The sequence below is a fragment of the Seriola aureovittata genome, chromosome 5 (genome assembly GCF_021018895.1).
Source record: "Seriola aureovittata isolate HTS-2021-v1 ecotype China chromosome 5, ASM2101889v1, whole genome shotgun sequence".
In the NCBI taxonomy this organism is placed as follows: domain Eukaryota; kingdom Metazoa; phylum Chordata; class Actinopteri; order Carangiformes; family Carangidae; genus Seriola; species Seriola aureovittata.
The window spans coordinates 5685900-5711759 of record NC_079368.1 but is presented as its reverse complement, the minus strand read 5'-3'; the positions used below and the strand labels follow the sequence as shown (position 1 = coordinate 5711759).

Here is a 25860-nt window from a genome sequence, read left to right as displayed (position 1 = left end):
AAAAGAAATCGCTGTGTAATTTGAAGTGGCCACCTGCAGTTTTATTTCCACTGAAGTTTCTGGGGCCAAAAACACTGAAGTCACAAGCGTCACACCGAATCAGAGAATTAATGTGACAGAGCAGACACATCAAGAGCATTCACTTCAACTTCCACCAGCACCCAGATCTATGGATGACACAGTTTGAAACCACATCAGCCACAATGATAGCTTTATCATTAAGAATACATGACTGTGGATATATTGCTCACCCACATGCCGGTCTTTTGAAAGAAAAATGGGGGGTATGCATATATATGCATATCAGGTTTTATTTTAAGGGTTTCATTGCTGTCTGCACTCTGTGGCAGTAGCACCACTGTAAAATTCAATCAGCAGGCATCTTTGCATCCTGTCTTCCAAGCCTCTCATTAGATTTGCATTAATTTGGACACCTGTTTTTCAACCCCCAGACAATCAGGAAGGCAGCGACTGGCGTGACGACGATGACAAACTCCCTGGCCACGAGAACCTGACGGAAAAAGACATTGAACTGTTCAGACACATCCAGGAGCTGGCACTGCAGGTACACACACAGATAGAAAAAATATTAAATGTCTTTAAAATTTGGTAAATAGACAGATATGGGACAATGGGAGGGAAGGAGGTGAAGAGGAGCCAAGTTGTAGAGGGAGCCAGCATCAGCAGGGGAACTTGGGAGAGGCCTGTGAGTCTACGACTGAGGCTGGAGTCATCGGACGTGATATTATGTAGACGTAGAGTGTGAAAAGGAGGAGCTGAATTTCTTTGATGTTGAAAATGTGGTCAGAAAGAGCAGAGTCAACAGCAGCCGAGTTGTAAAAGCTGGTCACTGGCTCAGATGAGGGCTGTGGGATGTAGGCACGTTTGTGGGTGGAAAAGTCAATGAGCTGTGAGAGACTGATTGTATCTCAGCACTGAAAGAAATTAATTTGCCATGGAGCAGCTGCCAGATTCAGCATGTATATTAAAATCATCCATTACCGTAGATACAGGGCGTATGGGGCAGACCTGGGTGATGAGTGTAGGATTCATTGAGGATCTAAGGTTTGGCTTTAAAGGACCAGTAACTGCAAATAATAAGTCGTGATTGAACAACAGCGCAGTAGGGATGGCATTTTCAGTCATTTCAAAAATTTCGAGTACTCTCATTACCTTATGAACAAGTACTCGATTACTTACAGCGTAGGTATGTCACTAGACCCCATAGTTTGGTAGCAAGTCAGTGCCAAAATTCTGCCAGGACTTGTTTTTCTACATGACCCTACTGTAGATGTGATTTTTCCAGGTCTGATGAGGGCAGTGTAATAACCCCACATGCGTCCTGGTCTGACACCAAACTGGACGAGAAGAAGGCAGGCGCAGTAAACAATAACATTAACATGTGGAATGGCAGCGGCAGGTGCAGCAACACATTGAGACAGGTTTATGGAGATATTTTGCATTTGATACAGATCAGCAGGGACAAGTTATAGACAAACAAAAGCCAGTATGCAAAGAGTGTCACAGCATTTCAAACGAAAGGAGGAAACACCAAAAAGTTATCTATCCTTGTTTGGAAGGGCAGGGCTGGTCGGTGTAACCGTAGATTAGAGCGTATTAGGCTTCTGCCAAGTCTCAGTTCGACACATAAAGTTAGTGTTGGTGTTTGATAGAGTGAACTCTGAACAGGGCCGCTGTAATGACAGTGTCCTGCACAGACAGGTTAGCCAGTAGTTACAGAGAGGAAACATAAATTAGCCACATTAATGCCCCGTTTGATGGCGTAACTGCAGCAGATTGACCAGAGAGTGGGTGTTTGGCCAGTGTCACGGGAGTCGTAATAAAACACCATCCCGACTGGAACATCCACACCAGTGTTTAAGTGTTTGATGCATGCAGAGTAGTAAGAGTTAATGATGTGTGAAAAGGGCTGATGTGATTATTGAGGCTGAGTAGCAGTGGTGTGGAGTACATGATCATCATAAACGGCAGGCAGGGATGTCCAAACCAGTCTGATAAAATTCTCCAGCAATGTGTTATGACAGCTTCACTTATAACTCTAAGTCCTGTTAGCAGGTAGCCTGGTCTCTCTGAGTGATGGGACTTTGTTGCTTCTGCACATTTCCATGTGATGCTGATATGTTTATGTGCCTGTCTTCTCCCTACCTGTCACCCTGCAGTCTTAAGATCCTCAGCCGGTAAAGGCTCATCTGCCTGCTCAATGATCTGCTAATCCCTCCTGTAGTAAACCTGGATTTGACCTTCCATGTCTCTCCCTCCCTCTCTCCCTTCATCTTTGTTGTTGACCCAAACAGAAAGTGGGGGTGACGGGTCCACCGGACCCTCAGATGCGCTGTCCGTCAGTTATCGAGTTCGGCAAGTTTGAAATCCAGACGTGGTATTCATCTCCCTACCCCCAGGAGTACAGCAGGTAAGCTAATGCACCATAATGAAGCACAGCAGCATAATGTACTTAGCTCACAGTCCTGCTCTGTAGGCGCAGAAATTACCACCACTGTAATGGAGCTCAATTATAAGGTTGTTTACAGTACCACTTACTTTGGTTGGTACTCAGCCAGAGCCAGGGAGGCAGTTAGGTTCAGCTTCTCTGAGGGTGGAGTGATTTTTTTTTTTTTTTTTTTCACATATGTAACTGTTGAATAAAATCTGCCGAACTATTCTTACAAATATGCTCTTTCTAAGCCATGCAGAACAGAAATATCAATATTAACCCTTAAAATGTTCGAACCCTGTTAGTTTCACATATGTCTCGGGCATTGCAGCCTGCTGTGATATTTGCAGCTTTCAAAACAAGCTGTGAAAATGGTTTTAATTAATTTATCTTCCAAGTATTTTCTCAATGAATTATTCAATCATTCTGTCCATAAAATATTAGAAATTAGTAAAAACGGCCGTTACAATTTCCCAAAGCCCAAGTTCACTTGTTCCTTTTGTTGGTTTTGTCTGGGCAACAGGCCAAAGTCAAACATATTCACTACAACTTATCACAGACCTCTAAGAAAACAAGCAAATATTCATGTCGGAGAGGCTGGAAACAGAGAATTAGAATTAACAAAGAATTAATCATTTGACAAAATAAGTGCTGATACATGTTCTCAACTAATGAATTAATCAGCTGTTCATTTCAGCTCAAGTTGTGACTTTTTTACAACCATCCTTCATTTTTCCTTGTGTCATTGTTCCCCCCTTCCTTTTCCCTGTGCAGACTACCCAAGCTCTACCTGTGTGAGTTCTGCCTGCGCTACATGAAGAGTCGCAGCATCCTCTACCAGCACATGAAGAAGTGTAACTGGTTCCACCCCCCTGCCAACGAGATCTACAGGAAGGATGAAGTCTCTGTATTTGAGGTGAGGAAAGATGGACCAAATGATGACAGACAATTTAATGTGAGTGAGGGATGGTGGATGACACTGTAACAGAGAGAGACAGGCCTCCATTAAATTGAACCACAGTGCTGCTGCAGCCAAACATTTTACTAAATGCTCTCACCTCCTCTCACCACCTGACTCTAGGTGCAATAACTCTTTTACTAAGACCCACTAATTGCTATTTAAGACTATGAGCATCAGTGTGATCACAGGTTAATCATATGCGTGTCACACCGGTGCGTTGCCACCATTTTTATGAATAAACAGAATGGTTATCAGTCATGTCCCTTATAATGTTTAATTGACATCTCTGCTTACTACAGTGAGATATTCTTTCATCAGTGTTATTAATAGAATAATTCATAATTACAGATCCACAGTTGAGCTATTCTTCTGGGTCTCGTAGCGCAGCAGCAGATTTAGTAGATTCGCTGCCTGCAGGCCACGGCCACTGCAGCTCCTGTTTCCCCGCTCTGCAGTCCATCCCCGCTCGGAGGAGAGTAGAGATAACTGGCGAGCTGCCAATGTGAACCTCCCTCCTCTCTCTCTCTACAGCTCTTTGTTTCTCTCCTCTGCCCTCTCTATCTGTCAGGGTCTCAAGAGACTCAGCTGAGATCATTGCTTGACACTAACTTCTAGTCCATTCACTTTTACTTTGCTCCCCAGCTCTCTAACAGCAGCTTAAAGATGTACTTGTGGACTGTTCCTGGGACTGAACATTACTGATACACATGATGCTGACACTGATGTATTTCTTCACTTTTCCCACAATAGGTCGATGGGAATGTGAGCACAATCTACTGTCAGAACCTGTGTCTGCTGGCCAAACTGTTCCTGGACCACAAGACCCTCTACTATGATGTGGAGCCCTTTCTTTTCTATGTCCTGACCCAGAACGACAGCAAAGGTTGCCACCTCGTCGGCTACTTCTCCAAGGTATGGCCACGATGTTCCCAACATCATCCCTGTGCTGGATCCGTGTTCTCACAGCCTCTGAGCCAGTTTTGTATTTTCAGTGTCCACTCCACTGTGGTTCCTTCATTTTCAAGGCATACATAGCTCTGTAAAATATAATCACCCTGCACAAACTTAACTGAAACAGCTAATTGAACCAAAATGCATTGGCGTCACCCACAGTGACACATTCCTCCAAACATACAAATGCTCACGTTGTCTCTCAGATAAACACTGGGTGCTGTGAGCTTTGTTTCCCTTCTGTGGAGTTTGCATTTGTATGTGCTCCCATTAACATGGTGCCACCTGGCTGCCAAAATACTGCAGTTAGTGAGCGGACGCATTACCATCATCACACAGCTGTACATGTACACGGCTCTGTAATGTGGTTCCATGTGTGATTTTTATTTTTTTTTCTAATGGTGGGATGTGTGTGTGTGTTACCCTCCTCTCCAGGAGAAGCACTGTCAACAGAAATACAACGTATCGTGCATCATGATTCTTCCACAGTACCAGCGCAAGGGTTACGGACGCTTTCTCATCGACTTCAGTAAGGGCAGCAGCCAAAAACTGGAACTAACTTCCTCTTTTTGACAGACAAGATTAATATATAATAATAATATAATACAAAAGTAGAAATAATGTTGTGTTGTATATCTGTGATGTCTAATATGGTGTTGCTGGTTTATTCTTGCCTCCCTGCAGGCTACTTATTGTCAAAGCGTGAGGGCCAGCCAGGATCTCCAGAGAAGCCTCTTTCGGACCTAGGTCGGCTGTCCTACATGGCCTACTGGCGCAGTGTGGTTCTGGAGTGTCTCCATGAGGTCCGCGACCGGCAGATCACTATACGGCAGCTTAGCAAACTGACAGGGATCTGCCCGCAGGACATCACCACCACGCTGCACAGCCTCAACATGCTGGAGCAGCGAGGAGACAGGTCAGAGACAGGACCCGCACACAATCCGAAACACTCCAAATTATTCATTCCTATAAATCAGTCAAAAGCGCACTCCAGTGGTTCACAGTATATTCCCATGTAAATGGAAGTTCCTCTCATTCTCAGTGAGTTGTACCTGTTGTATTATTTCCATCATTAGCACACTATAATTTACTACACTGCAGTGAAATGAGGAAGGAGGATCTGGTTGCCAGACAGCACTCAATCACATCATGTTGCAGACTGTTGTAGTGTAACCCAAACGAAACAGAATATGCCACGTTACACACTTGATGTAAACAAAGCTACTCTTTAAAGTGGACTTTAGAGGGATCATTGTTCACACTGTCCCTATGATAATATGTGGGTGCAATCTGATTGCTGCTTGAATTCATTAATTCACCTGAAACCCTGGAAACTTAATAAAATTATTAATTACAATGAAATTAATGAATGAATGAAATTGCTGTATCTCAGCAACCAAAACATCTTTACATCCTGAAGTGGCCCACTGTAACACACTGCAGGCAACGCTGACACACAACTGAGCAATTTGACACTAATCATTTTCCACCCAAATTTCAGCAAGGATAGTTGGATTGAAAGGGAAGAATGATGGGCAGCTGGCTAATTAGTCTAATAAGTGTAATTACCACAGTTTCAGTTAATGTCATTGACTGATTTTCTGTCATTGACTGTATTGACTTATGAGACTGGGTTTTGGGTCACAATGTGAACAAAGATGAGATCAGTTTAGTTTGTTTCTTTATTTATTTGATAGGGACAATGGAATTTAACATAGTTTCAATACAGGGTATGAAATTTAATGAAAGTTTATAGCTATTGCTAATTCTCTACTCCTGTCCCTAGTTGGGTTTTTACATGTGTAATTGAATTAAAACAGTCACAAAAACAACACAAAACAGACAACAAAATTGATAGACCCTACAATTAGCGAAAAATATATAGATCTACAGTCTAAAAAGAGACAACAACAGCACAACTAGCTACAAGTAGTTAAACAAAATTGCCTAGAAAATGGTACAGCCGTGGTTAGTTTTCAGCCAACACCTTTGTACTAGCACCTTTGTTGTGAAGGAATCTGTCTGGAGTGAATTTGATTTTAGTTGGTTATGTGTTCCAGAGTTGACGACCCCTTATGGCGATTGTCCAAATTTAGATCTTTGATGTGATATTTTACAGTTGTCATTTACCACACTCCTAGTTACTCTGTTACTGTCCTGTCTTTGGATATATCTGGAGAGAGACTGGGGCTATACTCTTGATACATTTATAAACTAATGTGAGGAAGCAAAGATGAATAAAGCTCTCAAAACTAAGTAGATTGTATATTTTCAGTATGTGACAGTGCAGCCATCGGACAGGCTTTTTGTCCATTATTTTCAATGCCTGATTGTATGAGGATGTGAGGGGTCTGAATGTAGATGGCGACGCTTGAGCCCATACTGTGATACAAAATGAAAAATGTGAAAAAATCGTAGAGCGCATAAATTGTAGTATCTCCATGCACACCAGTAATCATACACACAATACCTCACATGGATGTTACAAGCTAACGTAAACACATGGATGCACACACACATACACTGACACACACACTTATATCTAATGTATCTACACTTGCCTTTAGAGAATGATTCATACAGAGTTGTAATGCTTGTTTCTGTCTGCTGGGTTTTCCTCAGACTCGTTCTGGTGCGACGGGAGAAGCTGGTGACGACCCACATGGCCCGTCTGAAGGCCCGCCCACGGCAGCTGGAGGTCGACCCAGAGTGTCTCCGCTGGACTCCCGTCATTGTAACCAACACCGTGGTCTCTGACGCTGATGGAGATGATGATGATGACGAGGAGGATGAAGAACCAGAGAAAGACAACCACAAGGAGGTAAATGCAATGATTATATGTTTTAAGTGGAGATAACGGATTGATCTTTACTGTAGATTCTTATTGATTTTGATTTATTTTATCTGTGAATAGATTAAACCAAGTCACAAGGTCCCGCCCTTGTCCTGGCACATGCATCAAGGCAAGAAGAGGGATGAAGAGGAGGACGACGATGAGGAGGACGAGGAAGAGGAAAGGAAGGGCTTCTTGGGGTTTCCCATCAGCCAAAGCTCTCCAACTTCCCCTCCCATCCGCTGTCCACTCCCTGTCCAGGAACCACCACGACCCCCACCCCCTACAAATGGAGAACGCAGGCCACGGGGGCGCCCACCCAAAAACTGGCCTTGGGGCAAGGTGAAGGACAGCACGCGGGTGGTACGGCCACCTAAGATCCGCCCCGTGGAGGATGAGGACGATGAAGATGAGGAGAGAGTAGAGGGAGGAAAAACCACAGGCGCTGCCAGCAGCCTCCCCTCTCTTTTCTCTTTGGACAGACAAGCAGAGTCCACACCCTTTCACTCGCTGGACATGGCCCGGCACCCCTCCATAACCCCCACACGGAGAGGGCGGCCCCCGAGGAAAAAGAGAGGCCCCAAGCCCAGAATGACTGAAGGGCCTGGAGAGGGGCTGGCACAGCTTCCTCTGGCTCCCAGGTTAAATGAGCCTCCGCCTGTTAGGAAGGGCTGCTTCAGTGAAAGCAGTGAAGAAGAGGAAGATGACGACGACGAGGATGATGAAGACAGGAGGGCGTGCTCTCCGCCCATCCTCACCAAGCCTGCCATGGGGCTCAAATGCAAGGTAAGAATCAGTGTTCAGATTTATCAATACTGAATGATTTTAAAATCTCAGAATTAAAATTCATTTACGATCCTGTAGGTCTGTAGTTGTCATTTTTAGACTAAATTCAAAGGCACACCTAATTCTTCACCCCGTTTTTACCCAGAAGCCCCTGAGGAAACGCCGCTTTCGCCAGCGTAGCCACCCTCACAGCAGCGTGGTGACAGAGACGATTTCTGAGACCACAGAGGTGTTGGATGAGCCCTTTGTAGACTCAGACTCAGAGAGGCCTATGCCCAGGTTGGAGGAGGAGACGCCCCTGGGCCACCTGCTACGCCGTTACCCTCCAGCCCGCTCTGCTCTGAGGTTGTCAGACCCAGCACCCAAAAGGGGGCGGCACTCCAACCTCTCAGATTCAGAGGAAGATGGTGAGCAGAGCTGAGATGCAGGATTTAGTGATTATTGGTTATTTATGCCCATGTGTGTGTGTGTGTTTTTATCTAACACTTATCTTTTACCTCCTCTCAGAGCTAACGCCTGTGCTGAAGCCTGTGGCTGCTCTGCCAGCAACTCCATCAAAGACCCTCGCAGCCAACCCTGAGGTCCCAGTTAAGAAGAAGAAAGGCTGGCCCAAAGGAAAGAGCCGTAAACCACTGCACTGGAAGAAACGGGGACCTGGTAAACCACCTAGCAGTGGGCTCGGCCAGCGAATGGCTACAGACAGTCAGGCCCAGGGTGGGGATCCTCCACCCCCCAAAATCAAGATGAAGCCTGGCCGCAAGCCCCGCAGCTGGTACCTGCAGCGGGCCCAGGAGGAGGCAGAGAGGCAGGAGCAGGAGAGACAAAGGCTGTTGGAGCAGCAGCTGGACAAAGACCCTCAGCTGCTCCAGAAAGATGATCGTAACAGCAAGCGAGTCTGCAGAACCAACACTGACAGGGACAGCAAACTGAAAGACTCTGACGAAGAAGATGATTATCTCCCGAAGCCTGTTGAACAGAAGGTGCCCAAGAGGCGAGGGAGACCGCCCAAGAACCGCGCTCTGTGCCAGCCACCACAGCCTGCCCCCAAACCACCTCCCACCTCTGAGCCAGAGGAGGAAGAGGAAGAGGATGAGGAGGAGGAAACTGAAAGAGCCTGGGAGGAGGACAAACCCAGCCGTCCACCGTCCCGTCCCCTGCTTTCCCCTTCATCCTCCTCTTGCACCTCAGGGCCACGGGCCCCGCAGTCCCGGCCTCAGGACACAGACATGGGTGATAGGGAAGATGACGATGATGATGATGAGAGGGAGGAAGAGGACTGTGGCAGTATGGGCAGCGGAGGCGGCAGTATCAACAGGAGAACAGCGGTCACGCCAGGTTCAGGAAGCAGGCGCAGCGAAGACCATGATGCAGACGATGAAGGTGACGGACACTTAGAAGACAAGAGCAGCAGCAGCAACAACAGCAGCAAGAAGAGAAAAAGTCAGGACTCTGAAGATGAAGATGACGATGAAGACGAGGAGGAGGAGCCTGCCTCCCGTGCGAGCTCTCCTCCAGTGAAAGAAGAACCCCAAGGCGGAGAGGCTTTTTTAGACATGGAGAACAGCGTGGCCCGGGACTATGTCAGCAAGCAGGAGGAGGAAGAAGAGGAGGAGGAGGAGGCTGAGGAGGAGGTGCAGGAGGCCAAATGTCGGCCCTCCTCTGCCGATGCGCAGCAGGAGGAGAGACGGCGCAGAGAGCAGGAGGAGTCTGCTGCTGCAGCCGCCGCAGTGGAAACTGTTACAGCCATGTCTGTTCCCCCAGAGCCCATGGAGCTCCAGCCTCTGCACCCGGATGACAAGGACGTCACGCTGTTGATGGAACCCCAGCACACACATCCACACTCCCACCCTCACCAGCATTCTGACTTCAAAGAGGAGCTGAGCCACCACCACCCACACCACCCCCATCACCACTCCAATGAGCTGGACCTGGAGACTATGCAGGCCGTTCAGTCCCTGACACAGGGGGAAGCCCAGGATGAAGAGACTGAACCCCAGCCGCACCACGGGGCTTACCAGGACTGTGAGGAGACCCTAGCTGCCTGCCGGACCCTGCAGAGTTACAGCCACACTGGGGAGGCAGAGGAGGAGGCGCTGGCCTTAGTGGAGGAGTGTGGGGCTTCCCAGCACAGCAGCCCCCTCCCCAATCCTCCAGTGCCGCCCCTACCAAGTCAATCGGTGCGCTCGGTCAACAGTCCAGGGTTGCCCTCAGGAATCATGGACACAACGTCAGCAGGGCAGAGGGGAGGGACGCCTGGCCCCCCTGGAGCAGGGGGCAATGGTGGCGGTGCTGGAGCGGGGTACACCCAGATCACACCGGAGCATCCCAGTTCTCTGTCTGCCCCCTCCCAGCAGAACATGGAGACGTCGCCCATGATGGACGTACCATCTGTGTCAGACCACTCGCAGCAGGTGGTGGACAGCGGCTTCAGTGACCTGGGCAGCATAGAGAGCACGACGGAGAACTACGACAACCCCAGCAGCTATGACTCCACCATGGGCGGAGGGGGCAACGGAACAGGGAACGGGGGGAACGGAGGGGGAATGTCAGCTGCTGTAGTTGCAGGAGCTTCCACAGCGTCCTCGTCATCAGCCTCCTCTTCCTCCAGCTCAGCCACCCCGTCCTCCTCACAGTCCAACAGCTGCTCCTTCGTGCCAGCCCCCAGCCTCACATCTTCCACAGGAACCGGAGGGTCCCAGCTAGCGATGGGCAGCTGCAGTCTCATTCAGCAGACAGGACCAGGGCCCAACAGTGGGCCAGGTGCCAGTAATGTAGGCAGCGGTGTGCCCCAGCCCCCGCCGCCCCCACCACCGTCCAACACCCCCAGCTGTGGCATTAAGTCTCCTCAGAGCTGTGGTGTGATTGAAAGACCCCCCAGCACCAACCAGCAGCAGCAACAGCAGCAGTCCCAAAAAAAGGTTCCTCAGCAGCCCCCCCAGCAGCAAGCCCCCAACCCTCAGCCTCCACCCTCAGCACCACCACCGCCACCGCAGCAGCAACAGCAAGCCCTGTCCCAGTGTAGCATGGGCAATGGTTTTGCCTCCACACCAATGATCATGGAGATCCCAGAGAGTGGAGGTGGAGGAGGGGGCCGGACCATCTATGAGCGCATGGGTCAGGATTTTGGCACAGGGGGCTACCCCCAGCCCTCTGCCACATTCAGCCTGGCCAAACTCCAACAGCTCACCAACACCATCATGGACCCACATGCCATGCCCTACTCTCACTCAGCCTCTGTCACCTCCTATGCCACCAGTGTCTCTCTCTCCAATCCCGGGCTGGCCCCCTCACCCCACGCTCCCCTCCCTCAGGGCCAGCCCACTATGACCCCACCTCCTAACCTGAGCTCTGGCTCCATGAACCTAGGATCCCTGCAGCTGCAGTGCAACATGCCCACCACCAACATTGGCCTGGGACCCCCGCCGCACACACAGAGGCTCCAGGGCCAGATGGCGACAGTCAAAGGCCATATCTCCATCCGGTCCAAAGCCACTCAGCAGCTGGCCCCGGCCCCACACCAGCAGCAGCTCTACGGCCGCAGCTCAGGGGCCGTGACCATGCAGGGTGCACCGCGCACCCTGGCCGTGCAGCGCGGTATGATGCCAAACCTCATGCCCACGCCGGCACCGTACAATTCCATGAACATGACGCCCCTCAATGCCATGTCAGCCGGCTACCGAATGCCCCAGCCCATGATGAACAGCGGTTACCACGGCAATCCCCCTTACATGAATCAGCCAGCTCAGTACCCCATGCAGATGCAGATGGGCATGATGGGAGGGCAGGGTTACCCACAGCAGCCTATGCAGCCCAATCACCACGGCAACATGATGTACACCGGCCCCTCCCATCACAGCTATGCCGGTGTCCCAAAACAGTCGCCGTACATGAGCAGATGAGCAGCCGAGAACTGAGCAAGGAGACATGAGGCTAGAGCTGATACTCGCTGTACTCTAAATGTCCATTACCCCTGTTCACCCTCTCAGTGCCTCGGCCGGCACCAGGGAGTGTAGGTGATGGAGACAGAGAGGGTCTTTGGGGTTCCTGTTTTTCTAGTTGTCATTTTGTCCCTTTTTATTTGGGCTCGTGTCCCCTCTCCTCCCAGCTGGCTGTGTATGGGAGCAAGTTGGTAGGATTCAGGGTGGGGGCTGTGTATATGGACCATGGTGCTTCAGGCCAGGCCTACACAGTCCTCCAATGTGGTTTCACACAGACCCAGCAGGAGTCTCCTCCTCCTCATTTGCAGGAGGAGAGAAGGGGAGGACAAGAACAACGAGAAAGATACACAAGAGAAAGACAGTACAGGAGTACCTTGCTTTGTCAGACTGCAAATGAAAACTGAATATATTCAACCATGCACACAATCTTTTAATTGATATAGGAAGCCTTACCTTGAAAAAAGAGACAGTGAAACATATTAGGCGGACTCTTGTTTTGTTTTGTTACATAATGTTGAATCTTATTTTTGTTGTTGTTGTTTTTGTTGATTGTTTTTTGAAATACTTGTGTGCAGTCCGACCTCTTATATGCTTTGGTCTTTATATGTGTGGCATTCTGAAAAAGTGATACACCCTCTTGCTCTCTCAGAAATACCCAAACATCTCTGTGGTCACTTGGTCAGACAGCTTTTCAACTGGTTCCAGAAAAGCATAGGAGCGGGGCCTCCGGTGTTTGAGGTGTCGAGCTGTTTCCAGAGTCTCTGTCTTCCCAGATGGACGGTGTCGTACCAAAAACACAGCAAAGACACAGAAGAGACGAGCGCATTACTGTCTATTATATGTCCATAAATGAAACAAGTAGCGTTATTTTCCAGTTTGCCGCCTCTCTGACACGTTTAGATGTAAATATTCTGGTACTTCCCAATATCCAGCGTGCACACACAAACACACAAACACACACACTGGCTAGCTTTTGCCAATAGGTGGCTGGCTCAGGAAACATTCAGCTGTTCCACACTCCACTGACAGACGGTGTACAATGTCAGCCTTTTTTAGCAGTTTAGGGAATGCAGAACAAATGGTGGGATTTCCATTTAACTGCCTCAAAGAAAGTCAGTTAACTATAGCTGACTTCCCCTCCTTAAGTGTTAGTGACCCAAAGAGGTCAAGGAGTCTGCTTTTGAATGGTGTATTCTGTTAAAACTGTTTTGTTTTGGTTTTTTTTCTTTTTTCTTTTTGTTTCTGCAAAACTCTGCACTCCCATTGGCTGGAAATATGGCAGTAGACGGTTAGCCTTTGTAAAAGGTGTGCCTGAATGCCTGATCTAGCGCATGGTTTGGCCCTCACGTAGAGGCACACTCATATGAAAGCAGGGTCGGAAGTGAGTAAGTGTTTGAGGTCCTGTTGGCTATGGCGTTCAACTGGCAGGGGTTAAACGGTTGACCTTGTTGCTCCATGTACCAGTATTCAAAGTCAAAAGAGGAGTTTTCATTTTCTTACAGACCTGACAGTGCATACTTTGTGTGTATTGTTCCGTTCTGTACTTATGTTTTGTTTTGTTTCTTTCTGAATTTTATCAGACTGGGCAGCTTTCTTTTATGACACAAGCTGACTCTTTTTGACTTTAGAAAACCTATTGTAGAGAAAATGTTTTTTCTATAATATAAAAGGAAATTCTGACATTGATATTGGTACTGTCATTTTTTTCACTTCTGTTTCAGGAAAAAAAAACAATACATATTTTTTAGCTCGCCTCTTGGGTAATAATTACTAAGAAATTCAAAATTTAAAAAAATTACCACTCACTTTTAGTGACTTTAAGATGCCTTTAACCTCTCCATTCCATCTCATCTCTAGAGTTTTTCTATCTTTGTGTAGTATATTAATGCTATTTTAAACAAAAGGACTACAAATATCTAAAGGTCACTTGGCATTCTTTTCTTTTTTTTACTTCTTGTGTGTGTATAGGATGACTTCCTTACATTTAAGAGGCATGTAAAAATGAGCTCAGTATATTTCTGTCTGTTTATATCGCTTCCCTTTTTGTATCCTTTGTAATTGTACATGTTGCGTTGTATGCTAAGAGATGGCGCAAAATAAAGAGAGGAGTGACAGCTGGGCACACAGTGAAGGTTGATTTGCGCCCAGCAGCCTCGACTCTCTACTCTGTCCCTGTATGTATTTCCATTTATTCGTTTTTTTTTCTTTCTTAGCAAGTACTTTCAAAGAACTCTGTACATTTTAACATAAAATGAAAATAAATTATGTTGAGCCATTCATGTTTCCCTTGAGCTTTTTATATATTCATCTGATTCAGTTCGTTTGAATTGTTGTTGTCACAGATAATCCAAATCTCTTCTATAAACCTACAAATTTGAATTTGGAATAGTCCCATATTTTACCCTTTTACAGTGTTTTGTTTAAAGTGTTGATCCATAAGAAGATGTTTGTGTTTTTAAGAACCAAAAACCATCTCAGTGTAGTTTTACATCTCCTTTCTCAGGCTTCTCTCTGGAGCTCTAGAAACAACAGGTCAGTGAGCAAATCAGATGAGAGGAAGCTCTGAGCCTCTCTTCTGATTGGCTCACTGTTTTCTGAGTGATCGAATAAAAATATAGCAGATTTCAGGTAAACACTCACAGAAACCAAATCCTACAAGGTTGGATGGTGGTTTATAATCAAAAAGGAACATGGAAATCTACCTTTATACAATATGGGAACTTCACCAGACATGACAGTGATGGTAAATCTCTGCAAAAAACTGCTAAAACTTTTCCAACTTAGAAATGAAATAGTGAAATAATAAGACTGAGAAAATTCTTTTTCTCTTTAAATACTCTTTTCCACATTCTTGTTCCAGTTGAAATTTTTGTAGGTAGTCAGAATTCATATGAAAAATGCTTTGTTCTAAATCATGCTGACATGGCTTCTACCTGAGCTCTGGTTATGGCAGGGATTAGGGTGTTTATTTTCATATATGATTTTCATTTCATGTAGCAAATAGATGAAAAGAGAGACCAGCTTTCGATTTAAGAAATTTAAAACTAAGTTTCTTAAAACTTCACACTACTGGGAATTAAGTGATCATTTTTACCTCATAGTAGTAAGCCAATACTGATGATGGACTCCTGGCATTAGTTCAGTCACTTATGGAATTGCTTTGACCACTTGTGGCCACTAGATGTCCCTGTAAAACACAAACATGTCATATCAAAAAGCCTTGATGTGAAAACATCATCTCCTCACCCACTTCTATCTTCAACAAATTTCACATACATAGATTATAAATCTTTTATTTATATTATAATGAATAAGTTATATTCCTCTGAATTTTCCTGAGTGGTGAATGACAAAGTAATACATGTAAGTCTAACCCCACAGGAATCACATTTGTCAGACCCACATAATGTAAACCTCAGAACATGTTTGGTTTCCAAACGTAGCATAATCACCAGTCAGTGGCTTACACTGACATATTACAATTTTTGTTTATAATAACTTTTAGTACTGCTGAATAAGAGAGATACCTGCAAGCGTAATATCAGTGAAAACATGTAATATTATAACTTTGCTGCTGCTTTTATCTTTGTCCACAGAGAATGAGGATTTGCAGGGGGTGAGTGCTGACTGCTTGAGTGCATGTAGAAATGACATCTTTGTTTCATTCTTTGTTTTCACAATCACCACCAGTCAGCAGAGATTCAGCTTGTTCCTTATGATCATAACAGATGGATAAATTATCTCTGATGTCTTCAATACAATATAGCGCTGACTCATAACAGAAGTTATCTCAGCTCTTAATGATAATAATAATAATAAGAAGAAACTTTATTTGTATAGCATCTTTCATACAAGAAATGCAGCTCAAAGTGCTACAACAAAGAAATGACTTACTTCACATGAAAAAGACATAAAATAAACAAAAAAATCTTAAAAAAAAAAATTGATGTATGGAAAATAATATGAATGAGATGGAAAATAAAACCCACCAATGATAAGATGATAATAATAATGATGAAATAAATTGAATGATAATGACATTTAAAAAAAAAAAAAAGACATAGATAAGATTAAAGAAAAAATAATACGTAGAATGCATAAAATAATTAATAAACTTTATTAAACTTATTTTTTCATCTGAGTGTAGTCTCCTCTGTTAAACGGCACTTAGGCTCTAAGACAAACAGCACTACTATGAGGTTTTGATTGACGATTTTGTGTGTACAATTCCTCATGTGTTCATTGTTTGCATGTGTGTGTAAACTTTGTCTTCAGGGTGTGGGCTGCACCTGTAAAGTAAGTAGAACTGAATATGACTGTGAACTCTCAGACATGAATACAATTTATTCACTGTGCACCTAGTTCTCATTCCTCCATGTACTCTGTGCAGCGTTTCTACTAGTTAATGCTGCTTTGCTGCTTTTGAATCATATCAGGTGAGACATGATCAAAGGTTATAACACAACAGATTGTGGTAAAGAGGATAAAAGTGTTAAATGTCAGTTTTCCATTTGGAATGTGTTCCCATAAATAGTAGATTCAATATATTCCACATAGGGCACTTAAATAACAGTGGTGTGTACATTACTGTATATTTGAAATATTATAACTTTGTTTCAACAGGGAAACGGTTTAGAAGGTTAATAGGGTCCTGTGTATCTCACATTTATGCACTGTGTATTTATTTGTCATCTCGATGACATGAATTGATCTTGATCTTTCATTTTATTATGCATAAATAAGTATCACCCAGTCATCAGCATTCTCTTTATGGATGTCAGAATTTATTCTGTCCAATTTTCATCTCTTCATTTACAATTTCACTTTGTGTTGTGGTAAAATACAAAAGTATTTTTTCTATTTGCATAACAGAATAATAAATATAATGAAGTGTATGTTGCAGGCTGACTGAAAAAGCATCTTAGACTCTAAACTCTGCAGTATTCCCTCGTGCACCTGTCTCTGTTAAATTGAATGGAGAGAGACTCCACAAGATGAAATCTGATACTGAAACAAAATGTCAGACCAGCTCCATCTTGGAGCCAATCAGCGGGTAGCTTTACTGGTATTTACTGTAGCTTTTCCTCCACGGTCCAATCACAGCCAAGTCACAAGTCTTCAGCTTCCGTATTATTGACCAATGATCCTATTAAGTAGGCGGGGTTTTAGAGTCTACTCGGCTTCTGATTGGTTCGCTGTATTCCGCTATGCTTCACGCATCAGGATCTGCTCCACCAAACGGGAAGCAACGACGGCAGCTTGATCTTTCATTGGGAAGAAAAGAAGGTGAAAGGCGAGACGAGAACATTAAGAAATTGTCTTCGGTAAGTCGGGTTACAATTTATGAATGGCTTGAGCAGTAAATGGTCAATTTTCAGCCAGAGCAGCGTGGTTATTTTGATGTATTTCTATCCTCTGTACCGGGTGACGGAGCTTTTCCTCTGTCATGAGACTGAAGCAGGAGGAGGGACTGATGTAGCATCTTGTGTGGAGATGGAGGCCTTCAACCACTGTGCGACAGACAACTAATTACAGTTAAATGTCATAACGGTTATAATTACATGTGGCTGCACTTTGTTCAGGTTTTTGTAGCGTTGAGTTATATCCAGTCTGAACTTGATATCTTTGTCGCATATTTAATGAATATTCCGGTGTCATATTTCCTCAGCCACCATCAGTTTACTTACGAACACGTAATACTATTGAATTAAATAAAACCCTGTTCACTTGGCTGTTGCCCTTTTTGCCTGAGAGAGCGGTGAAAAAAACTCCACTTACAGAATTACAAATTTATTGTTGACACTTTTAAATTGACCCATTACACTTCAATTATAGGAGTTAGTGAGCCATTCATTCGTGCGGTGCTGTGAAGAAAGTTTGTGTACTCTGTGAGTTTAGCTAATAAAGTTACAATGTAAATTATATATATATATATATACATATATATATATATATATATATATATATATATATGGCTGTCTATTAGTAGCTAGTAGTAGTATGGAATACGGACTCCGCTTATGGATGCAAAAATGTGAAAACATGATTTGTTATTCAACACATTAAAAAACAAGAGTGTACTGATCTTGTGTTACATTGTGTAGTTACATTGACACACAGACCAACAGTATTCTCTGCTGCTGAAGGAAGCACATTGTATGACCAGTGTCTGTGCTTTGTCCAGAGCATAAAACTTGCTGAAATGTGTCATGTGAGAGGAGGAAGGGCTGTCTTTTCAGTTGTTTTTCTTACTTCCCTTCTTCTTTCTTTCTTTTTTATTGTTCCTGTTCAAAGACTTTATTATTTAAATGTTCAATCTCACTGAAATGACTAAATAACTCTATAACTCCATACAAATCTTTTGCATATATGTAATAAAATACCTAAGCATAAGTTAAATTCTTTATATGTGATACTGTAATCCTTTCAACACATTGTGTTAAAGAAGGTTACAGTCAAGTCAAGTCAAGTCCATTTTCATAGCCCAAATCACAGCAGAAGTTGTCTCAAGGCACTTTTCAAACAGAGCAGGTCTAGACCGTACATACAGACATTGATTACAGAGACCATGAGAGACCCACCATGAGCAAGCACTTGGCAACAGGTGGCAAGAAAAAGCTTCCTTTTAAGCAGCAGAAACCTCGAGCAGAGCCAGACTCAGAGTGGGCAGAGAGAGAGAGAGACATGATAATACTGACAGTGACAATGGTGATGATAATAGTGACAGTAACAGCAACAGTAATAATAATGACGATGATTATAATAGAAATAATAATTATAATAATTGTAGCAGCAGGTCATATAATAGGCAATTTGTCATTTCAACATGACTCAATATTTTGTATTATGTGGACTTTATAATATTGCATCACTCATTGAATACAATAAGTATAAACCAGTGACCTTTATTTATGTGTCGCATTATTCTTAGAGTTCACTGAAACTGCTCAACCTGGGGCGTCGTGTGGCGTGGTGGTCTGGGCGGGCGCCCCGTGTGTAGAGGCTGCGGTCCTCGCTGCAGTTGGCCCCAGTTCGGGTCCCGCGTCGGACGGCCTTTCGCTGCGTGTCTTTCCCCCTCTCTGCCTCCCCGTTTCCTGTCTCTCTCCACTATGCTATCAAATAAAGGCATAAAAAGCCCAAAAAAATATACTTTAAAAAAAAAGAAACTGCTCAACCTTTTCCTATTTTAAATGCTTTGGTTTTCTCTTTTATATCATTAGCCTCTCAGCCTCCAGCCAAAATGATCCACAGCCTGTTCCTAGTAAACGCCTCAGGGGATATTTTCCTGGAGAAGCACTGGAAGAGCGTGGTCAGCCGTTCAGTGTGCGACTACTTCTTTGAGGCGCAGGAGCGTGCCACTGAGCCGGAGAACGTCCCACCAGTGATCCCCACACCGCACCACTACCTTATCAGTGTGCTCAGGCATCGCATCTACTTTGTGGCAGTCATCCAGAGCGAGGTGCCGCCGCTCTTCGTCATTGAGTTTCTGCACAGAGTTGTCGACACATTCCAGGTTCTTGCTCACTTGTTTTTTTGTTTTCAATCCACTGATAGTTTAGTTAATGACTGATATCTGACTTTAAATACCGATATCCTAACTGTTTTCTGTGATCTCAGGACTATTTCGGAGTGTGTACAGAAGCTGCCATCAAGGACAATGTGGTAGTGGTCTATGAACTACTGGAGGAGATGCTGGACAATGGCTTTCCACTGGCCACAGAGTCGAACATCCTCAAAGAACTCATTAAGCCCCCCACCATCCTCCGCACAATGGTCAACACCATCACAGGTACAATCCATTTACATGTTAACCACAGTCCGTAGCAAAATGAGTCAGACACTCCCAATGTTTAGATCAAAATGCAGATGTGAGATACAACGTGTTGGCATGTCGGTTTGTGGTGAACATACGCTGACCCACCTGATACCTGCCACGCCCTCAGTTATGCAGAACTTCAAGCCTTAATAAAAATTTAAACGAGTGAGTTATATAAGGAACTACAGTTTTTGGCACTTCCCATGTTAACTTCTTTTTTCAGCCCCAGAGGTTGCCGCTTGGAAAAAACTTTTACTTGAATGGGAGAGTTTTGGACCCCACTGTACATCATTATTAACCTGAAGAGTCTGTGTCAGTCATCATTATATTGTTATAAAACAATATAACATGAGATTTCTGTGAACACTGTTTTCCAGGCAGCACCAACGTGGGTGAACAGCTCCCCACAGGCCAGCTGTCAGTGGTGCCATGGCGACGCACCGGGGTGAAATACACCAACAACGAAGCTTATTTTGATGTGGTGGAGGAGATCGATGCTATCATTGATAAATCAGGTATGGCTCTGCACTTATTACATAGACATACATCTTACTCCACAAATAACAATGTCGACCTTTAGAATGAGTTTTAGTCAAGTCCTTGTCTGTAAAGCAATGTTATACTTTGTTGTTTTCTCCTCAGGCTCCACCATTACGGCAGAAATCCAGGGAGTTATTGATGCCTGTGTAAAACTGACAGGAATGCCTGACCTCACCCTATCGTTTATGGTGACTTCACAACTCTTTTTTAAACCTCTTGTGGATTCAACAAGTTAGCTCTTAGTGGATTTACACTATCAGACCAATATAGAAAGAAGTAAATACATGAGTATATAACACAGAGTTCAGCTGTCACAGAGACCAGCTGGTGCTCTGCCTCAGCTTAGTCCCTGCATCTGTGAATTATTAAAGAAAGTGCTTCAGGTTTATGAGAACTGAGAAATGCAAAACATTGAGTTCAACAGCAGAAGCCATGTCTTTGGAGCCCACATAAATGTTATACATATATATGTATATATATATATGTATATATATATATATATATATATATATATATATATGTATGTATGTATGTATGTATGTATGTATATATATATATATATATATATATAAAAGACCTGATTAAAATGCTTTTCACCCTCAGCTCATATATCACTATGTATCACTTGAAGTATATTTGAAAACAATATTTTTTTTCTATCAAGTTGTTGTTAAAGCCAAAATGACTTAAACAGCTACAGGTAAACATATTTTGTTTTACTTGCCACCCAATGATATCGGTCTCCTTCTCCCAGAATCCTCGGCTGCTGGACGATGTCAGTTTCCACCCGTGTGTTCGGTTCAAGCGCTGGGAAGCCGAGCGGATCCTCTCCTTCATTCCCCCTGATGGAAACTTCCGGTTGCTCTCCTACCACGTCAGCTCTCAGAAGTCAGTGTTTTGTCTTTTTATGACACATTATGGCAAAGACACATAAAACTGAAACACCCCTCTAACTAATTCAGCATGTTATCCATGTGTTATTTATCTAATAGTTGCCAATATACTGTTCTGTATGAAGGATTTTCTGTCAAGTGGTGCACTCACATTAGAAGACAACCATCAAAACATATTTTTCCACTGGCTCATGTGACTCTGGCACCTGTTGTTTGTTGGCCTGCTTCTTCTTTAGCCTGGTGGCGATCCCAGTTTACGTCAAGCACAACATCACCTTCCGTGAGGGAAGCTCCCAGGGACGTTTTGACTTGACCCTTGGCCCCAAACAGACCATGGGCAAGGCTGTGGAGTCGGTGTTAGTGAGCAGCCAGCTGCCCCGGGGAGTCCTCAACGCCAACCTCAACCCCTCCCAGGGAACATACACCTTTGACCCAGTCACAAAGGTACTTGTAAAATTGTGTCCAAGGCTGTTAATACACCTAAAGTAGGGGAATGTACATGTACATGAACGTGGCTGGAGGCCAGGTCTCAAAGTCTCAAAAAGTCTTAAATTACACCAAAAACAAAGATGCCACTATTTGCTTTCATTCTTCGTTATCGTTGTGTAGGAAAAGGAGTGACTTCATCTTACTTCATCTTGATATCTTTTGTTTTGTCCAGTTGTTGACATGGGATGTTGGTAAGATCAACCCACAGAAGCTTCCCAGTCTGAAAGGTACCATGAGCCTGCAGGCGGGGGCCTCCAAACCTGACGAGAACCCCACCATCAACATCCAATTCAAGATCCAGCAGATGGCCATCTCAGGTAAACACGCACACACACCATCTTAACAGCCTATCCACATACAGTCGTGATTGTGTCTCTGTATGAATTTTGTAGGAATAGTTTTTCATTGTTTTTTCATTTGATTCTCCGTCAAAGTTAAACAGCACCTTATTTACCTTCCTGCTAAACTCTCACACATTCTGTCATTAACTAATGAATGTCATTATTTTTCACTGCTTTTACTCTCAGTAACATTGAGAATAATTAGATTTCACTAACACAAGAGGTTTTCGTCACATATCCTGCTCAGCTGATAAGCACCTGACTGTCCCATTCTCTGAACACAGTGACATAATGGCCACTAGATGGTGCCAAATGCAGTAAATACACCCCATCCTCTCTGACACATGATATCAGAGAGTACTCTGTAAGCAGGTTTTAAGATATTTTCTAGTTTTGGAAAGCCCAGAATCCTCTAGGACAAAATATTACATCTGCTACATGACAGCCTCTCTCTCAAATTGTAAATGTATTTCCTAATCCAGGTAGCATGAAATTATGTATTGTAAAAGCTGAAATGTTGGTTCACTTTATACAAATTGAGCACAAACATATATCATCCCCTGCTACCATCTTTGTTTGGATTACATAAAAGAGGCGAAACTTGGGAACCTTTTTTTCATCTAGGTAGTTAAAAGAGTCTTTAATGATTCTGGAAGTGTCTTCAGAACAGCTGTAAGAGTTAAGCGACCATCTGGGTTTTTCAAGTTTCACCAGGCATATACCTGTTGAGAAAATCAGATGCTTTGTGCTGACAGGAATGTAATGGTAACATATGAGAGGCACGAACTGGGGCTAAGTTGTGATCAGAGCTGAGAAATCTCTCTGGAAGATCCATAAATTCGTCAGCATGCTCACTCTGAGCCACCCAACATCCTCAAACATTCATGCTGGACAGTTATGATGGTTGATCATTTTTAGAGTATTGATAAATTAATGGTAACTGTGTCCTCCAACAGGGCTAAAGGTGAACCGACTGGACATGTATGGTGAGAAGTATAAACCTTTCAAAGGCATCAAGTACATGACAAAGGCTGGCAAGTTCCAGGTCCGGACATAAAGACTACTGTTCTCTGACTACTGGACCAAACCACAATGAGACTGAAGGGTGATGTGATGGGGGAAGGGGAGTTGGTACATTCCCTATGTATATGCATTTCAGGATTTACCTACACAAACTGGAGGCTCCTTGTAGCAGTTGAAAATGGACCATTTCTCTGTTGAGTTAAAAGCATCAAACGTCCAGTCGACAGGTTACAGCTTTGAGTGAATCTGCAGAGTTTGAACCAATAAATCATTTCCATCTCTACCCAACCTGAACCAAGTTATATTACTCCTGATTTAACACCATTTTCACTGATAATTTTAATCCTGAGCCCAAATCAAACCCAAGCAGTTTGCTAGTTTATGTCAATTCAGGCTCCATCAAGTTCAGACATAAAGTTCAAGCTCTAACAAACAAATAAACAACAGGCCACAATCTGATGCTGTACTGTTTCAGTACTGTATGACGTTACATCCAAACTACTACATTTTGGTTTTAAAACGCATAATTTTTGCTACATTTACACCTGATGTCCACACTACTCTGGAGTTTTTGAAAATACAAAAATGGAGACTTTTGGAAACACTTTGCATTGTAGTGTAGACGGATAGAAACGGAGACCTTTGGAAACGGTGACGAAGACACCCATGGTTGCTCCCTGTTTGGGTCTCAATGGTTACAACTACCAGTGGTAAATGCACCATGGATAACACATTACAAGCATCACTGACCTTGTTGTCTTTGCTAGCAGCGGTTGTGCAGTTAAATTCTGCATTTTATAATGCTACAACTGTCTTTGCTGTTCCTCGTTCATAGTATTTTCTGCAACTGCGCAACTGCAGAGTAGACGATCTGCTTCCTGTTTACACCGGCACGTGCATGCCCGGTGTGCGTGAATGGTCATGAGATATGTGTTGTCAGGTGTGATAGCATGGAGATTATTTCTGATACGGAGCTAAAACGGTCGTCTGGATGGAGATCATATTCATTTAAAACGCCGTTTTAAAACAAAAATGTAGTAGTGTGGACGTAGCCTCAGCTTTAAAAGTGATCTGTCCTCCTTTTTTCCACAAAGTATTTCATTGTCTGTCATGTTTGTCTGGATAAAGTTGTGTCTGACTATTATTAAATAGAATGTTAAATAAATTGCCCCCTTTTTTTCTTGTAAATCTTATAGGACAGAACTGCTTTAATGATAATCTGTGTTCCAAAGGCTCCCCATCGTGAACTCCTAGTGAAAATGAAATATAATTCTCATACTCCCGTCTACTTCCTTCTCCAGCATTCATCTTTTTACTGTTTGTTCTGTTCTTGTGCTCCTGGTATCCTTGTTGCAATAATTCGATGATTTATGTCGGCAGCACTGGAGTCAACACACTGATGTATGAGAATATGATACTGGAACCGTCCTCAATCACGCACTTTCACATCTGCTGGTACAAACATTTCATTTTAATGCAAGCGAGATGGATGTAGAGTGACTGAAGCCGTTCAAGCTATTTATTACCATGACGATTTCATATACATACATGTTCGCATGTTTTATTCAACTTAAATTATTATTTATTAAACAAACCAAAGGATTTGTTTAAGTAATATTTTGTGTTCAATGCTTCCCATTCCTGCATTCTGTCATTAAATCCATTAAAGCTTTAACCCTACAGAAGCTTGTTATTTAATATTAATATCATATCATGGCCGAACAGGATGGGTTTCAACATATAGAAACATGAAAATGATTTTTGACCCTGTCAATTTGACGCTGAGATCCAAATTATCCAAGAATTTTCTCAGTGCATCACAACACTTACAGTCAGAGAAACTGTACAACATGTAACTTGTGAATATCACCATGCCAACTGGGCTGATCTGGTTAAACCAGTACGAGAGTTGGTGTGATATGTACATGCCTCTGGGTCTTGACATCATATTCACACCTCTTATTTCACAGGCATAGAGGTGCATGGTTGCAAACACAGTGTGGTGTGAACAGCTCAAAATGAAAAGAATATATGAAACTATGTACCCGGTAACTCAGAAGTAATGTTGAAGGTTTGCATTTTGTGTTTATGGACTTTTGTTTGTGTGTTTGTTAAAACAGCCTCCAATGGAGTGTTATACTGGTGTAAAAATAAAGATTTGATGTGTTATAGCACTGATTATAATTTGTTTGTGTTTCCTGTTAAAGGATCCTTTGGAAATTATTACTTCTGTTAATTTCAATGTTTAAATAGATGTTGAAGATACATTTTTGATTCATTATAGCTTTTAATTTTTATTTTGTAGTGTTTTTACACATAGGTGAATGTATTCATGTGTATATCTTGATATGTCATTTATTAGTACTTTATTACATGGAGTGATGGTGAGATGCTTCACTGCAGATGAAACAAATATTCTCATGTCAAAGAACCACAAACAGATGCACAGTAGGATACAAGCATCGGTTAGGTGACGTTGTGGTCACCTCCATCTGAAAATTTTGATTTTACACAGCATTATAAAACAGTCCATGTTGTGAGTGAAACCACAGAGGTTGTTTCTATTTCACTCTGGCTCTTTTGACTTTATATGCAGCAAACTTCAGAAGGTGCAGTTCTAAGCTGAACCAGCAGCAAATGTTATTATGCATAGACTCCTGGGAGTTCCTGCATCCAATTGTATTTACCAGTATAACTTCCAAAGCTGCTAATATGCAGGAATTTTGGAGAAAAAGCTGATGATTGACAAGATATTGTTATGTGCCAACTTGGAAGGCGGACTGCTTATGAATATTCTGATACCAAATTATGTCATCCACTTCAGCTTTTCCAAGAAA

General features: G+C 43.5%; 2 protein-coding genes across 5 annotated transcripts in view; both read left to right on the top strand.

Moving 5' to 3' along the window:
• The window catches only part of kat6a (K(lysine) acetyltransferase 6A), a 31588-nt gene extending 17390 nt beyond the window's left edge, over positions 1 to 14198 (top strand). For 3 of the 4 annotated variants that reach the window (XM_056375651.1, XM_056375647.1, XM_056375648.1), the window contains exons 8-17: positions 453 to 565; positions 2316 to 2431; positions 3227 to 3368; positions 4164 to 4325; positions 4800 to 4893; positions 5049 to 5280; positions 6987 to 7185; positions 7279 to 7983; positions 8129 to 8390; positions 8491 to 14198. In XM_056375651.1, the coding sequence (XP_056231626.1) occupies positions 453 to 565; positions 2316 to 2431; positions 3227 to 3368; positions 4164 to 4325; positions 4800 to 4893; positions 5049 to 5280; positions 6987 to 7185; positions 7279 to 7983; positions 8129 to 8390; positions 8491 to 11882 (5417 nt within the window). In that variant the 3' untranslated portion in view covers positions 11883 to 14198. The remainder of the gene's footprint in view (positions 1 to 452; positions 566 to 2315; positions 2432 to 3226; positions 3369 to 4163; positions 4326 to 4799; positions 4894 to 5048; positions 5281 to 6986; positions 7186 to 7278; positions 7984 to 8128; positions 8391 to 8490) is intronic. The other variant, XM_056375649.1, reaches the window with a different exon arrangement.
• A 2933-nt stretch (positions 14199 to 17131) lies between these two features.
• ap3m2 (adaptor related protein complex 3 subunit mu 2) lies at positions 17132 to 25194 on the top strand. The gene is made up of 9 exons (XM_056377077.1): positions 17132 to 17245; positions 19142 to 19434; positions 19539 to 19710; positions 20115 to 20252; positions 20380 to 20465; positions 21032 to 21165; positions 21407 to 21614; positions 21832 to 21976; positions 22957 to 25194. The coding sequence occupies exons 2-9, from the start codon at positions 19162 to 19164 to the stop codon at positions 23055 to 23057; spliced, it is 1257 nt and encodes a 418-aa protein (XP_056233052.1). The 5' UTR covers positions 17132 to 17245; positions 19142 to 19161; the 3' UTR covers positions 23058 to 25194.
• The last annotated feature ends 666 nt before the right edge of the window (positions 25195 to 25860 follow it).